This window comes from Bubalus bubalis, chromosome 2 (assembly GCF_019923935.1).
Source record: "Bubalus bubalis isolate 160015118507 breed Murrah chromosome 2, NDDB_SH_1, whole genome shotgun sequence".
NCBI lineage: Eukaryota > Metazoa > Chordata > Mammalia > Artiodactyla > Bovidae > Bubalus > Bubalus bubalis.
Genome location: NC_059158.1, coordinates 139,975,400 through 139,991,433, shown reverse-complemented (window position 1 = coordinate 139,991,433; position 16,034 = coordinate 139,975,400). Strand labels below are relative to the sequence as shown.

General features: G+C 37.1%; 1 protein-coding gene across 3 annotated transcripts in view; it reads left to right on the top strand.

Annotated features, from left to right (window-relative positions):
* Window positions 1-15,727, top strand: part of SATB2 (SATB homeobox 2) — a 204,349-nt gene extending 188,622 nt beyond the window's left edge. For all 3 annotated transcript variants that reach the window (XM_006078174.4, XM_006078179.4, XM_044936957.2), the window contains exon 11: window positions 12,565-15,727. In XM_006078174.4, coding sequence (XP_006078236.3) covers window positions 12,565-13,026 — 462 coding nt within the window. In that variant the 3' untranslated portion in view covers window positions 13,027-15,727. The remainder of the gene's footprint in view (window positions 1-12,564) is intronic.
* Window positions 15,728-16,034: the final 307 nt, after the last annotated feature.

The window sequence follows — 16,034 nt, the reverse complement described above, 5'->3', positions numbered from 1 at the left end:
TTTGTCTTCACTTTTAATCATAAACTGGAAACACCGAATAGTTCCCTCTGTCACTTCTGGTGTTATTTTTATATTTTAATTGGAAGATGTTTATTCATGCTAAAATGAATTTTTGTTCAAAGCTTTTAAACAAAATAATTTTTGTATTTTCCAGCTAACAGCAGCAAGACCATGTTTGTTATGTGCTAGACAGGGATTTGTAATATGTAGATCAGAGTTCAATTTTGTGTATGCATTTTCTCATCTGATGAATAAATACAACAGAATCCATTGTTATTGTGAGAATAGTTTGTTATCGTTTTTAAGAAACAAGCCCAAAGGATAGTGAACCACTTCAAATATATACTAACTGTAGGATTTGAATAATTAAATTTATCATATGATCCCCAAATCACATCATACAATCTGTGTAAATCAGGAAGGATGATGCTTTAGTTCAAGAATCCTATATAATTTATTGAGATCCTTTAACTTAAAGTGTACACATCCTTTTCCTCAATGTCATCTTTGTTTCTAAGTCATTCTTTACCAATAGGTGTTTTCCAGTTATTTTTGTCACCGGATTTCTAAATAGTAAGATATGTGAAAGTGGTTTGAATTTTGACTCTAGTACTTTTCCTCAGGAATCATTATTTTAGGTCTTCATTTACAGAGCTCTTGGCTGGCTACAGGATGTCTGCTCTTGTAAAATATATCTATTTTCTACCTTCTTTAACTTAACATGTTTTCACTTAAAAGTAATTGAAACTCTGCTCTGATTAAACTTGTTAGATGAAATTTCTTCACCTGAAACAGTTTCTGTACAAGCATAATTCAGAGGTATTGCCAGTTCAGTTCCAGACCACCATGATAAAGCAAATGCCACAACAAAGTGAGTCCCACAAATTTGTTTCGTTCCCCAGTACATATGAAAATGATGTTTACACCATACTGTAGTCTATTAAGCATGCATTGGATTTTGTCTAAAAAAATGTACATACCTTAATTTAAAAATATAGCTAAAAAATTCTACCCATCATCTGAAAATGTGGGGTTGCCACAAACCTTCAGTCTGTTTAAAAAAAAAATGTAATATCTGAGAAATGCAATAAAGCTGAGCTCAATAATGCATTCTATTCTTATAAGCTTGAATCTGTTAAAAACTCAAAGTCCAGCGCTCACTGGGTCAGGTATCACTGGCTTTTCAAAAGGTTGTTTTCATTTGATTTACATTTTACTTCACTTGAGAATTATTTAGCTAACTGTATTAACTGTTTAATAATTCTAATGGATCATTCTTATCCTGAACCTTTGCACATCTTTCTCTCTTGCCCTTTTGCCATTGATGATGTGTCATGAATTTCTAGTTTGGTTCTTTTAATGACATTATGAGTTCCAGGTACTCAATTCATCCTAGCATTTTACACTCTTCATTATCTTTAACTTAAGAGCTCTTCTTTCATCCATGCTGGTGCAGAAGTCACTCAGCTATACCAATGAACACACCATGTAGGCATTTAGAAATCAGAATACCGTAGGTCACTGTCAGCTCTGGTCATGTCATGTTACTCTTTACTTGTTTTCACTCAAAAGGCTTCCCTGGTGGCTCAGCTGGTAAAGAATCCATCTGCAATGCAGGAGACCTGGGTTCAATCCCTGGGTTGGAAAGATCCCCTGGAGAAGGGAAAGGCTACCCAATCAGTATTCTGGCCTGGAGAATTTCATGGACTGTATAAGTCCATGGGGTCACAAACAGTTGGACACAACTGGGGGATTTTCACTTTCAAAGACACTTTAACATTACCTGTAACTTGAATCTGATCTTCAAAAGATAGGCCTTTCCTGTTAATTTTTAGGCAGAGTTTTGTGTTTTGAGATGACATTGTGAATGGTGGTAGAAGTATAGGGAACAGGGGGAAATGAACACTCATGGGTGTCAGGCAAATGGGGCTTGGGTGGATGGGCTGAGGGATGATTTCTCCTAGGAAGAAAGACACAGGGTTGTAGTCTGGACCGTCCTGAAGAATCTACTCTTCCTGAATTATCCCATGAACAGTTTGTGGAATGATTTTGGTCATATTAGGTCCTAAATTATCAAATAAACCTATATATCATGTGACGCTGATGAAGGAAAAGTTTTCATTGCTTATAGGTTCAGTATATGCCTATGTTTTATCTCTTTTGCATTCTAATAGGAGAGAAATTTGCTTTTTATGTGTCATGGAGTCTATTTGATGGGAATACAGCTCCTCATCTTGACCCTGCTTAATTTGCTATCAGCTCATCTCCTTGTATTAGGAAAGCAGCTCGCCCAGCTACCTCTAGAGTCTGCAGACTCTGGTCACTCAGTATAGTCAGATTAAGGACTACAACACATTTTTTTTTAACCCAAACCATACCAAAGTTGTTAGTATAGTTGTTCTCAATTTGTTACTAAAGAGGAAATGATATAAGCCAAAGGCTGTTTTAGGAACTATGCTTCCTCTAAACCCCCAAGTTTAACAGATTATTGTGTCATAGTGTTTTTATGCTTTTATCTTTGACCAAAGTGTTTATTTTGAGAAACAATTATTAAACTGCATTAAAAACATACACGATGTTCCAATGCCATCTTGGTTACAATATTAAAGGAAACTCAGACTAAGGCTGGATGAAATTGAACACATATTTCCATGTCAGACTTCCTACCATTTTGCTTGTTTGTATTGATTTCTCTTGACATGGTCTTCTTTTATTGAGCACTACTCTTTTTTTTTTTTTTTTTTTTTTTGGTTCTTATTCTCTCTCTTCCCCCTTCCTCCCCTCCCCAAATCCCCTTCCCATAGCTGTATGTGCTAAGAGCAATTGTAAAAGTAGACCAACTTAAATTAAACCTGCCTGGAGTCAAAATGTAATCTAACACCTGTAGTCTGCAATTTGTCATCACTTCATGGATACTGGTTTTTTTTTTTTTTTAATAACAGATTTCCTGAGTTTTGACCTTAGGATACTGTATAATCCAAAAAAAAAAAAAAAAAAAAGGCAACAAAACTAAACCATAGTTTTTAATAAGTCTTATAATGTTAGAATGTGAAATTACAACCATAAGAACCAACTCAAGTAACACCATTTGAAGTTAGAAATAGTGCTGAGTTGTACATCTAGGCAGATCTGTTTTGCCTGTGAAAATGTCTCTGAATGATAAAGTCAAGAGGCAAAGCATAAGGCTGTGTACTTTCTCCTACACTTGTTCTCTAATACCTTCCTAGGTGACTGACTTCAGGTCAGGATGTTTTTAACTCTAAGATCCATTTTGAGTTTTCTAGTAAATGGTTTAGTTTTCATTAGGGCTAAGACAGAGCTATATATTCAGTATGATTTATGTGGTATAGAGTTTTCAAACTTTTTAGTATTGGGATCTCCTTTCACTATTCCTATTAAGGACTCCAATAATGTGCATATCAATACTTATCATATTAGAAATTAGTTCTGAGAAAACTTAAATGTTTATTTTTTTTTAAATAACTATAAATAATATGTGTATAAATGATATATTTTAATGAAGATCACTGTATCCCCCCGAAAAAAATAAGACGAGTACCATTGTTTTAAATATATTTTTGCAAATATTTTTAACGTCTGACTTAATGGAAGACCTCTGGATTATCATAATTGCTTCTGTATTCATTCTGATACAAAGTGTAGCTTATAGTTTGGTTGAAGTAATTGAAGAAAAGCAAGCCTCACACAGACATGTAATTAGAAAAGGCATATTTTAATAGCCTTTCCAGGAAATTATGATTTTCTTTTTTGATACAAAACTCTACAAGTGGTCATTTCTTAAAGGTTAGTTGCAGAGTGGAATCTAAAATGATATCAGTGAACTTTCTTTTTTTTTACATTATAATTCATTTGTCTGCCTTTTACTTTGAATAAGTATTTTACCTATTCATAATTTTATAATATCAATATTTATAAAATATTGATGTAGTGAGTTATGCAGATCTTCTAAATATTGACACATTTCATTGTATGACATATTTTTTAAAAATTCTTGAATCATCACCAGTATCATCAGGGAGGTATTTAAGTATAGGGGAACTAAATTTTTAGTGGAAACTACAAGTTTTCCAATTTTTTTATTTTTGCTGGGAAGGTAAAATTTAATCATTGGCAACAAATTGTACAGATTTTTTTTTTTTTTAATCAACAGGCGTACTTCATTTTTAAGAGAATGTCTGCCACAAACCTAAGTCTGAATAACTATAGTATGCCTGTTGGTTGTTATTTCAAATAAAAATGATATTTATTTCATTACAAAGGTGCTAGTTCGGCTCTCAACTCACACAGTTGCACAAATGCTCTTTGCTCAGACAGTAAAGAATCTGCCTGCAATGCAAGACACCCAGGTTCTATCCATGGGTTGGGAAGATCCCCTGGAGAAGGGAATGGCTATGTACCCCAGTATTCTTGTCTGGAGAATTCCATGAACAGAGGAGCCTGGCAGACTACAGTCCATGGGGTTGCAAAGACTTGGACATTACTGAGTGACTTTCACTTCACTTCTTTCTCATGAGAACTATTTTACTTAGGTATGTCACAGAAGTGTATTATCTCTCTTAATCCTTATAAAACTGCAAGGAAGATTTTATAGATTAATAAACACTGTGGTTCTGAGAAAGTAACTTGCTCAGAGTTGCACAGCTAGTAAGCAGATGTGCTTTTTAGGATGAAAACTGGATTCAAAACCAGAACTTTGTAATCTCACAACTCCTGCTAACAACTTTTATATAAAAGCAACCTTAAGGATTATGCAGTGCCCTGGAGCTGATTTTAACACACAAAAAATGGTAAAAACAAACAAATTGTTAGATATAAGTTCCTGTAATGAGTGATGGTTTCTTTACTTTAAAGCATAGTTTTGCTAAAGATGAATAATAGCAAGAAAAAGTAAGTTGCACAGAACAAAAATAGTAACCGGCCTGCAATTAAAGGAAGAGAGAATATGGATTAATCTAGTACAGCAGAAGAAAGATGTACTGAGCGCTTAGGTGTGCCAATGTGTAGCTCACAGTCCAACAGATGAGAGAGACGTATGATAGTTACATTAATTATTAATTACTAATGCTAAATTCTCCCCATTGAGTTTTGAGCCAAAATTAAAAGTCTTAGATGCTGATTTTTAAAAAAAAGGGAAAATTTGAAATTTAAGACAAATATCTCAGTTATATTTTTTATATATAGTATACTTTAAAAATAGGAGCACTGACTCATTCTTTTAACAAATTCTAATTGAGTTATGCATGAGGGCTTTCCAGTTGTTCTAACCAGTTTTTCTTATTGCCTGTTAAGTATACTTTCTCAGAATTTTTAGTAGAAGAATGCTTTCCTTCTTTGGATAAACTATTTTACCTTCTGTTATTTTTGTTAACATTCTGTTATTTTAGATGAGGTAAAATTAAACAAGTAAAAAGAATTCTGTTATTGACTCAAATGCAGTTAGAAGTCATCTATTGATGTTCATCACCATGGACAACCTGAAGCTCTGGAGACACTCTCACTCCTGTGGGTGAGGCTTGTCAGAGAGAGAGGGATGTGGCCACCTGGGAGCCCATTTTAACCCGTTACCTATTACCCCACTAGATCAACCACCCTCTATAGTCACCTCCTTAATAATTTCTCATTTTCTCTATATAAAAAAGACCACAAAATCTTGGCATATTATAAGTAATCCAGTTCACCCCATAATGATACAGTGAATTATATACTTTCCTAAACTTAATCATTCAGGATCTCACTTCCTTCCCTGCAGGCAAAAGCCATTATATTTTACACATGGCTCCCAGCTGGTTTTCATTGAGGCCTTCAAAATCTATTTGAACACTGAGCAGTTTAAGAAGAGCTGCTTTATCTTTCTTAGTCAGTCTTTGTCATGGTACCATTTTGTCCTTGTGTTTTTAAAATTTTCCATCTCTGAAGGCAGAAAAACAACATATATCCTTATTGTGCTTTGTTACTGGGCAAGGAGGTGTTGGGCTTTATTTTGAAGTTGATATCTCTTTTGAATATATTCACAGCCTTTCTTTCTTCATTGCTGTGTTCCTGTTCATTTATACACATGTATGTCATATTTCAGCCCAAAGAGATTTCAGTGAATAAATAAGAACACACTAATTAAACTTTTACGTTTCTATTTGATTATATTCTACTCATAACTTATTCATCAACACTTGACTGTTAGAGATAGGACTCCTTATTAGAAAACTTTGTAGACTGCTAGTTCCAGTTATTATAGACACTCCAAAAAAATGAATTCTTTTTTTTACTTTTTTAACCCAAGGTCTATGGTTTTAAACATAATTTCTTTTAGACATGATAAACACTTCTGATGAAGAAGGCAGTCATCAGTTAAATGTAAGTTAACCATTCTTTTGAGGATAGCAGTGCCAATGCATCCTTCTGATTGTTTTGATGATAGTATTGCTATTTGTGATACTGTATTGAAAGTCCAGTTATATATGTGAGCTTTTTCTTACTATATATATATATATATATATGCAGGAATATTTCTCTTCTCTCTAGTGATAGTGGTAGTTTCAAGTCCTACTGTGTTTTGGGGTAGATCAGATGATATGATTATAGATCACAGTAAGGGTTTCCCTCACCCTGATAGTAGAATGCCAAGGCCCCGCTGCTCCGGCTCTGGCCCTGACCGCCCCTCACTTGTCATTTCTGTCTAGCGGAGGGCTGTCTGATGCCGTGCCCTATGATGGCAACGACAATGCTGCTGTTGGGAATGTGCTATATCTGTGCTGTCCAGTGTGGTGTTGTACAGTGTGGATATCCAGCACTGAAAATAAGGCTCGTGTGCCTGAGAGAGCTAAGTGTTTTTTCTTCTTTCAGTTTTAATGAATTTAGATGTCAGTAGCTGTGTCTGGCTAGTAAGCTGCTGTATTGGGTGGCACAGATTTAACTTGCTGCCTCCCTCAATGTTCTTCAAATGTACTGAGTGTACTTCTTCCTCCTAGCGTGTTCATTTGCTATTTTCCTCTGTCTGGGATGCCCGTCTTCATGGCTGGGTCCTCACTTCCTGCAGGCTTCTGCTCAAATGCCACCTCCTTAGGGAGCCTTCCTTGAATCACTGAATCTAAAATAACGTCATCTCCCCCAAGTTCTTCTCCATATTCTGTGCTCTATTTTTGCTGATAGTGTTTATTACTGCCTGATATCTTATTTACGGTCTATCTCCTCTACTCTGGAGCCTTTGCTCGGTTTTCCCATGAGATCTTGCTCATAGAAGACAGGAGAACAGCATGTTTACAGACATGGGATTTAAAATCAGATATGTTTTAGATTCCCAGTCCTGCTAATTAGAATCTATGAGACCTCTCATAAATTACCTATACTCTCTGAATCCCAGTTTTCTCATCATGAATGGAGTAAAAATACCTAGTCTAGGATTATTGTGAAAATAAAATGCATTTATAGATTTAGGCCAATGTTTAGGTTCATAATAAACTTTAAATTAATGCCACCATCTATTATTATTATTATTATTGAAGCTGCCTAGATATTTCACTGCTATGAACCCTCATCGTTATATTTAAAAAATAACAATAGAAGCTACAAAAAAAGAAATAGAAGAAGACTTTCAAATAAACCTTTTAAAACTCTCTTTGTAGAAATTATCAGAAATGAATTGCTGACCAGAGTAAGCTCAATTGTGATGGAGAAAAATCCAAACCAAAATGAACTGGGATGAATTGTCAGGCTTCAGTTTGCAAAGGTCATGAGGAAAGGGATGGATAGCTATCTTTACAGAATGATATATTCTGTTATTTGGGAAAATCATGTGAAGAGAGATGATGGACTTTAGGAGTACAAAGGTCAGCTTCTGAGCCCATTTTGAAAAAGGGGAAAAAGGATGAGGCTGGAAAATGTGCAGACTTGGGCAGATTTATGTAATTATCTGGGTAGCTGCTCTATCATACTTACCTTTTAAAAAATATATCAGAAAACAATCATCTGGGTTTGGAAAGAACTTGTTAGGAAAGAGCATATCTCTGTTTAGTTGGCAGGGCATTCTCTGTCTTGGTTGAAATAATTGTAAATTTTGTGGTTTCAAAAAGTCAATCAGCTAGAAATATATGCCTGCATTGTCAGATCATCTGAGGAACAGGGTGGTGTGTAGTCCATCCAGCAGGGGTCAGTGACACAGCCTCAGGCTAGAGTTACTCAGGGTGCTGGAACACCATGCTGGGACAGGAACCAAACTTGAGTCATTCTAGTTAACACACAAGGAATTTCAAATATCTCTGAAAAGTTCAGACAGACAAACCAAAATTTAGTCAAGTGGGAGTTCAGAAATCAGTCCTGTGAAGAGGTGACTTGATCCTGCTGTTTAGAGGGAGGATTTGGGAAGAGAGTTTAGACTGCCATCTCTGTCTTTTGGCTCTCCTCTACTTTTGTTCAGAGTATTCACACCATTGGAAGAAGTGCTGCACGACAGTAGGAACTCCCTGATTGTCATAGTAATGAGCTACTACAAGTGGCTGGTGAGGACATGTAGGCAGTGCTTTTGCTAAAAATTATCTACGGACACTAAGCAACTCTCTGCCTGGAGTAATCAGAACATTTCAGGAGACTAAAGATAGTTGAGACTTGGGGACTCTTTTTGTCTCAGATATTATGCACATTGTACTCTTTCCTATCTGGTCAAAAATACTAGAAATATCATTTAACCTTCATGCAAATACTCTTATGCCTTCCAACTCAATACACAGTATTGAACTAACCCAGGATCTCTCACTTTGTAGATCATTTCTATTGGTGTTATTTCTCTGAAAAAGATCTTCCTCTCCTATGAGGGCAGTGACATTGTCATTGTTCCTTGGAAACCTACTTTCTTAGACTGACTGCTCCCTATGTTTAAAGTTTCCAACTTTGAGGGTGCTCTTGAAATGCTCCATGTTTCCAGGTTGTTATTGATTCAAGTAGCACCTTCACAAGGAACTGTGAGGACTAAATGAGTTAATCTATGTAAAGTTCTTAGAAATGCCTGGCACAGAGTAAGCGTTCAGTTAGTGGTAGCTACTATGATCATTGTTTTCCCATTCCATCTGTGGCTTCTCTCTATTCGTGCGTTACTACTGCTAGGTTCAAAGTTAGAAGGGGAGGGAAAATAGGCCAATTGGTGGGACCTCAGGAGAAGAACAAACCCTATCATGCAGAAAGATTAGAGTAACTTCAAAGTATAGTTTTGGAAAATCTCTTTAAATCTAACCAATGCACAATGGAAAACCCCTAAAGAACCACTCTAATTATTTAATTAAATGGAACCGTTATGCTGACTTTTACTACAGAAGGCAAGCATAATTTAGAAAATGGGGCATTTTAATTCTCTTTTGTTTTCCAATTAACGCAATTGCTCTAAAAGGAGGTCCTGTGCGTGAGTGTACATGTTCTATGAGTACATATTCCCTGCGTAATTTCAGTCTCTCTCTTATTCTTTCTTACCCCCCCCCCCCCAAAAAAAACAACCAAACAAAAAACCCTCACCTGTTGACATGGAGGTTTATTTATTACAGTGCTCAGGCTACCCAGATTACAACCTTGGAGCAAATGTCTTCCTGCCGTCAAAGCTGCCCTGAACACGCAGGCCCACCACGCAGCTTTCCTCTCCCTGTGGCTATAATTAGGACATTGAAGTAATGGAGCTCTCACTTTTTTGCTGATGCCAGCTCACCACAGCAGACCACATGAGTTTACTCTTAGTTGAAAGTGGTAAAGAAAATGCCAAGAACATTCATTTTAATTGGTCAACATTATATGGGCCTTTAGTGCCACCGTTTTATGGTCCTCTGTTTTAGATTTCTTTCTGCCACCGGCCATCAACTATTATGATGGGTGTTCTTATGTGCATTTGATTATCCTTTTATTGTTATTTGTTTATGAATGATTAAAAATTTCATCCTCTTTTTTTTCTACCTAAGTAACAATTTCATCCGCCCTAATAGCTATTAAACTCTATAGAAAAGACTGATGTTTTCACATCAGTGAAAAATTAGTTTTTCATCAAATAGTCCCTGAGACTAGGAGAGATGGCAGAGATTTTTTTCTTAAATGCTTGCTCCGATGCTGGTATTTTGTAGCCTAAAAAATGGGTCATTAGGGTAATGCGTGGGGAGGGTGGCAGCGGTGGTAGCAGTGATACTCTAGTGTAACTAGACATGTTTCTTATGCATTGATTGGACTGAGTTCACTTGAACTCTGGAAAATGTTTAATTTGTTACTCTAACATGGAAAAGGCCATGTACAATAGGAGAGAATGGTAAAAGAGAAACATGTGTTTTTGAAAAAGTGAACTCACTATTCTTAAAGGCCTTGGCGTGGGGGTGATCCAGGAAGTTAGACACTGATCTGAGTGGAGGAAATACAGTGTTTGCCTTTGACATTGATAGAATACTTGTCACGGGGACCTTCATGATAGCTTTTTAATTACATAGCACTGCGCACAGAGTCGGACACGACTGAAGCGACTTAGCAGCAGCAGCAGCTGCTAATGTTGCAAGATGTGAAGATTAGTCAGATTGAAGACGTTCATAAGTAAATATTAAAATGGGAAACTATTTCATGCAGAGAGGACGTTGTAAAAGCAGTTACAAGATCAAGAATAAGTTTGCCCAACTGGTGTCAAATGCGGCTTCCCTGATGGCTCAGCCGTAAAGAATCTGCCTGCAATGCAGGAGACACAGGAGAGGTGGTTTGATCTCTGGGTTGGGAAGATCCCTTGGAGGAGGAAAAGGCAGCCCACTCCAGTATTCTTGCGTGGACAATCCCATGGACAGAGAAGCCTGCCAGGCAATAGTCCAAAGGGTCACAAAGAGTCGGGCGCTACTGAGGGACTGGCCACAGCTAGTGTCACATGACAAAACTAACGCAGTGTAGGAATGAGTTTGATACCCTTTATTCAAGGGAGACAGTCCTTGATGGGGCTGCAGTTCCTCACAAGCAGTGGAGCAGTGTTCTGGAGGGATTTGGGGCATCATTTTAGAGCAGTGGAAGTGGCAACACAGAAGACAGGGCATGATTGGTGGGGATTGTATGTCTGACTTTATTTAGAAAGATCAAACAACAAGGAAGTAAGTATAGAGCCCAGAGCTGACGTTGCCTTCGGGGATGGGCCGAATGGATACTGTGATCCTGGTCAAGCAGAGCATTTACAGCCAGCCACATGAAAGTTCAGTCTGCTGATGTGGCACCAGGCAGGAGTGGCCCCAACTTGGGTCTAGAAATTTTTTTTTAAATACCAGTTTTGTTTTATTTTTGAGTGGGGAATAGGTAGAAATGAAAGAGAAATTTAAATTAATTACAACTAGAAAGCCTTGACATGAAGGATAACAACAACAACAACAAAAAAGGAAGTGAGCTGCAAAACAAAGGAGGACTAGTTTGTTCTCTAGCCTCAGTGTGGACTAGTGGCTAGGATTCTTGGTTTTCACCCAGGCTAACCAGGTGCAGTTCCTGGGCAGGAAACCAAGGTCTCCCTTCAAGACACCAGGTGTTGCTGTCTCCTTGACATTAGTGATATTGAGAAGGTCCATTTATGAGTATAAAGTAGTCATCTAAAGTTCATAATTTAATAAAAAGTTGTAAGTTTATATATATATATATATATATATTAAAAAAACATTATTGTTTAAGGATTAAGATCAAGGTTAAAAGAAAATAAATTTAAGTCATTCCTAATGGAGTATTAATTTTCTGACTCAAATACTATTCCTGTGTTACACTTCAAGAATAATTTATGAGGCTGATATAATAATGACATCATTTATTGGATGTTTGGTCTAAGCCAGAGGTGAACAAACTCTGGCCCATGAACCAAATACAAGCTACCTCTTGTTTTTATAAATAAAGTTTATGGCAACATAGCCATGCTCATTTGTGTATGTTCACATTATAAAGATAGAATTGAAACATCACAACAGAGATGGTGAGGCCCTGCTAAGGCTAAAATATTTCCTACCTGGCCCTTTGCTGAAAAAGTTTGTCAACCTCTGGTTTAAGGCAGGCACTGTTCTTTACATGCAATATGTCATTTAATCCTTACAATATCCCTAGGAAGCTAGTGTCTTATCCTTCTTTCATATATGATGAAATTGAGGCTTAAAAATGTTTAGTGTCTTGCACAGAGACACCCAGCTCTGTGGAAGAATCGGGACATGAATTCATGTGATCTCATTTACAGAGCCTGCATTTTTCCTCTGGGTCCAGTTTCTTTGTCCTTGGGCTCCAGAGAGGCGGCACATCATACCGGTTAACAGCAAGACCCTGGAGCCAGACCCTTTGAATTTGAATAACCTTGGGCAACATGTGACTTAACTTCTTTGTGCCTCAGAATGGAAACATTACTATTATTAACCTCTTGTTTTGTAGATGAGATTCTGAATCTCCAGAAATTCAGTTTTCAGAAGACCTGAACTTACAATGACTATGCATTACTAAAATGCTAAGCAGACAACATGTATTTTAGAAGAATGATGGCTTTTGAAAGGTGAAATAGTGAATCAAATGTTATTATTTTTTTTTTTTTTTAATTATCAGGTCCTTCACAGACAGCAGTCTCAGCCAGCCAAGGAGAGCTCTCCTCCCAGAGAAGAAGCACCCCCACCACCTCCTCCGACCGAAGACAGTTGTGCCAAAAAGCCTCGGTCTCGTACAAAGATCTCTTTGGAAGCCCTTGGTATCCTCCAAAGCTTCATTCATGATGTGGGCCTCTACCCTGATCAGGAAGCTATCCATACTCTTTCTGCTCAGCTGGATCTCCCCAAACACACCATCATCAAGTTCTTCCAGAACCAGCGGTACCACGTGAAACATCATGGGAAGCTCAAGGAACACCTGGGCTCGGCAGTAGATGTGGCCGAGTATAAGGACGAGGAGCTGCTGACGGAGTCAGAAGAGAATGACAGTGAGGAAGGCTCGGAGGAGATGTACAAAGTGGAGGCTGAGGAGGAGAATGCGGAGAAAAGTAAGGCCGCACCCGCTGAAATTGACCAGAGATAATGTGAACTCCAATCAGGCAAAGCAATACACCGGTCCAAGGATTTTCTGTTTTAGTTTCTCTGAAAACTTTTTTTTTTTTTTTTGCCTTATTTTACTTTTGTCTTTTTTGGTCTTTTTGTTCTCCTTCCTTTTTTTTTTTTTTTTTGACATTTCTTTGTTGCACAGGATACACCTGTAGACTGAATAAGTTCAGTATTTCCGAATCAGACATCGCCTTGGCAAAGACACTAAAGTGTTATGCTTTACAATGGACTGGATCGTAGTCATTATAATCACAGGAGACTCTGCCTTCATTATCCTTGCACTTATGGAAGAGACACCAGGCAAGTTCCCAGATGAAAAGACCTACGAAATAAATGAAGGAAGCTACAAGTGTGTGTGTATATGTATATGTATATATCTATATATTTACATATATATATTAAATTGCATGGGACAGAGAACTTTACAATCCGAAAGAATAGACTGTGAAATGAGTTCTTAAAGAAGAGACTTGTTTATGTATTAAAAAAAAACAAACCACTTCACAGTGAGTCGCTTTGGCTTTTTGATAAACTGCGGCCTGCTCTCAGGGTGGGGTGACTTATTTTTGAATTCCTATTTATTTTCTGTGTTTGTCCCTGATTTTTTTTTTTTTTAATTCTATGGCTTCCTATCTGGCAGCTTGATGGGTAATTTTTGAGGTATGTATTTAACTAAATAAATCAACACTGCCAAAAAAAGTAAAAGAAAGAAAGAAGAATAAAGTGGAAAAAAAATCAGGGCACCTTAAAATGATACCAGTCACATTAATCTTAAAGACACAATGCACACTTAAATGACTCGATGTGTTCCGTTACTCAACTTGTTGTTACTGTAGTGAACAGGTGCATTTCTGTGGAATTCCAAACGAGTGAAGCTGAAATTCAGTGCAGAGAAAACTCGTTTATTAGTGCAGCTTCGATAAAATGACATTTTGACATCAGACAAGTGGAATTCACAGTATGAGCCACATTTTATTGTGAAATTTATTTACCTGCTCGTGGCTTCAGATCTTAAAATTAATAAGCCTGCTCATTTTAACTTGTTTATTGTTGCTGTTTTCTTTTACTTTTCTTTTTTTTTTTTAAATAGAAAATAGTTCAATGTAATGTTAAGTTAGAAAAGAAGTTGCTGCCCAGGTAAAGGGGCTCCTTCTCAAATAAATCCCCGTCCCTCCAGCTCCCAAGAGATGTTTCTCATTTTTGTTTCACTTTGGGTGTCTTCTTCTTCGTATACATTCCATCCACTTAACCAGACATTTTTAGTCCTTGCTCTCATGCACCTCATCCCTTCCCTGCTATGGGAGCAGCCCTAACGAAAACCTGTTTTTAAATCATTGTGCAGCTCCAAGCAATAGAGTAAGCAAAGCAATTTCAGTGGAATCACCTACTTGTCATAAACTGAAACATTTTCCCAGTCACCTACATAGCAGTTACCTTACGTAAAGCAGAACTAATGCCAACTGGCTGTTTAAGGGAATGAGCATTAAAGCTGCAATCTACTATAGTTCTCCCACCGCCTTTAGCTTCCCATCAGAAACCATTACTTCCCACTGCTACTTCTAGTCATTGCAAGAGGAGACCTCACCTTCAGGACTGGCCAATCGAACCTAACCCATTCAAGGTGGCCATCAAACAGTCCCACACAGTTGGATTTTTTTTAAGAGTTGTGCTCTCATGCAACCTTGTCAAAGACCTCATGCAATATCACTTTGAAAGTTATTTTCTGTTTACTACACAAACATTGTAATATAACTGTTAATACTATTTATATATTTGAAAGGTATAAAAGGTCGGAGTTAAAAAAAAAACCTCTATTTGTAGATATTAACTCAGAACTTACGATATACAGGGAGAAGACATGTTGCAATACAAGCTAATTCTAGCTGCTCAGTAACCTCTGGAGTTTTTAAAGGGACATTTTCCTGTACTTTTTCAAATAATGATGTTTAAAAAATTATCTTGACACGAGCGTCATATACCTTTGCAAAAGGATGGTGGTTTGCAGTCAAGCCCTGGGCCCATCCTTCCTATTTCTGTAGTATGCTGCAGCTTTAATCAGAAAGTCCGTGGTTGCTGCTTCCTGATCTCCGAGTTACTCTTTTCCAAATTGTCTTCTTACACTGTTGCTGAAGGTCACTCTGTACACCTAATGGAAACTGATTTTGCCAAGCTCTTACAAGGTGGTTCATCTCTCGATGGCATCCGCATTTGGTATCTTTTACACTTCAACCAAAAATTTATTAGGTATTTTTCAATGCTAAGTCTTGCCTTTTATTTTTTAATTTCACTGCCAAGTTTGCAGTGGTTCTAAGTGAATCTGTGGGCATTTTAGCCTGTGGTCTTGCCAGATCTTTGCGAATTACAATGCATATATGTCTATTTATTCAATATCTGTCATATAATATCTATTTGGAAGAAGAAACTTTCTCTTGTAGTGCCTCTTGACAAAGCACAATTTCCCGCCCCACCCCTTTTTTTTTTTTGTGAAATGAAAAAACAAATTGTGTTTTATTGCGGTATCAACAATGTGAATAAGGATTAACATATTGTAAATGTTCTTTTTTCCATGTAAATCAACTATCTTTGTTATCACTAAGTGATAATTAATTTTTAACTTATGTGCATTGTTAGGCTGTTAGAATTTTTTGGTTGTTAAAATAAAACGCATTCAAAAAATATGACTTTGTTTGTCTGTTTTATTGGGCATTGCCTTCTTTCCCACTGAAGTTTTCATGTGGGATGAGACCTGGTGAGTGTAAGGAAGCTCCATTCCCTTATTTACAAGACAGCTGTACCTGCAATGACAGATGTTCGAGTCCTACCAAGGCAAGAATTTAATCGTACCTATAAAATGTATGTGCGTCTCGGTGTGTTTGTAAACGTATGCACGCTCACATCCTGAAGTTGGCAGCTGCGGGAGTCATTTGCCTAAACGTTTTGTGGTATACAAACAAAACTCAGTGCATAAAGATATATTTATGGGCT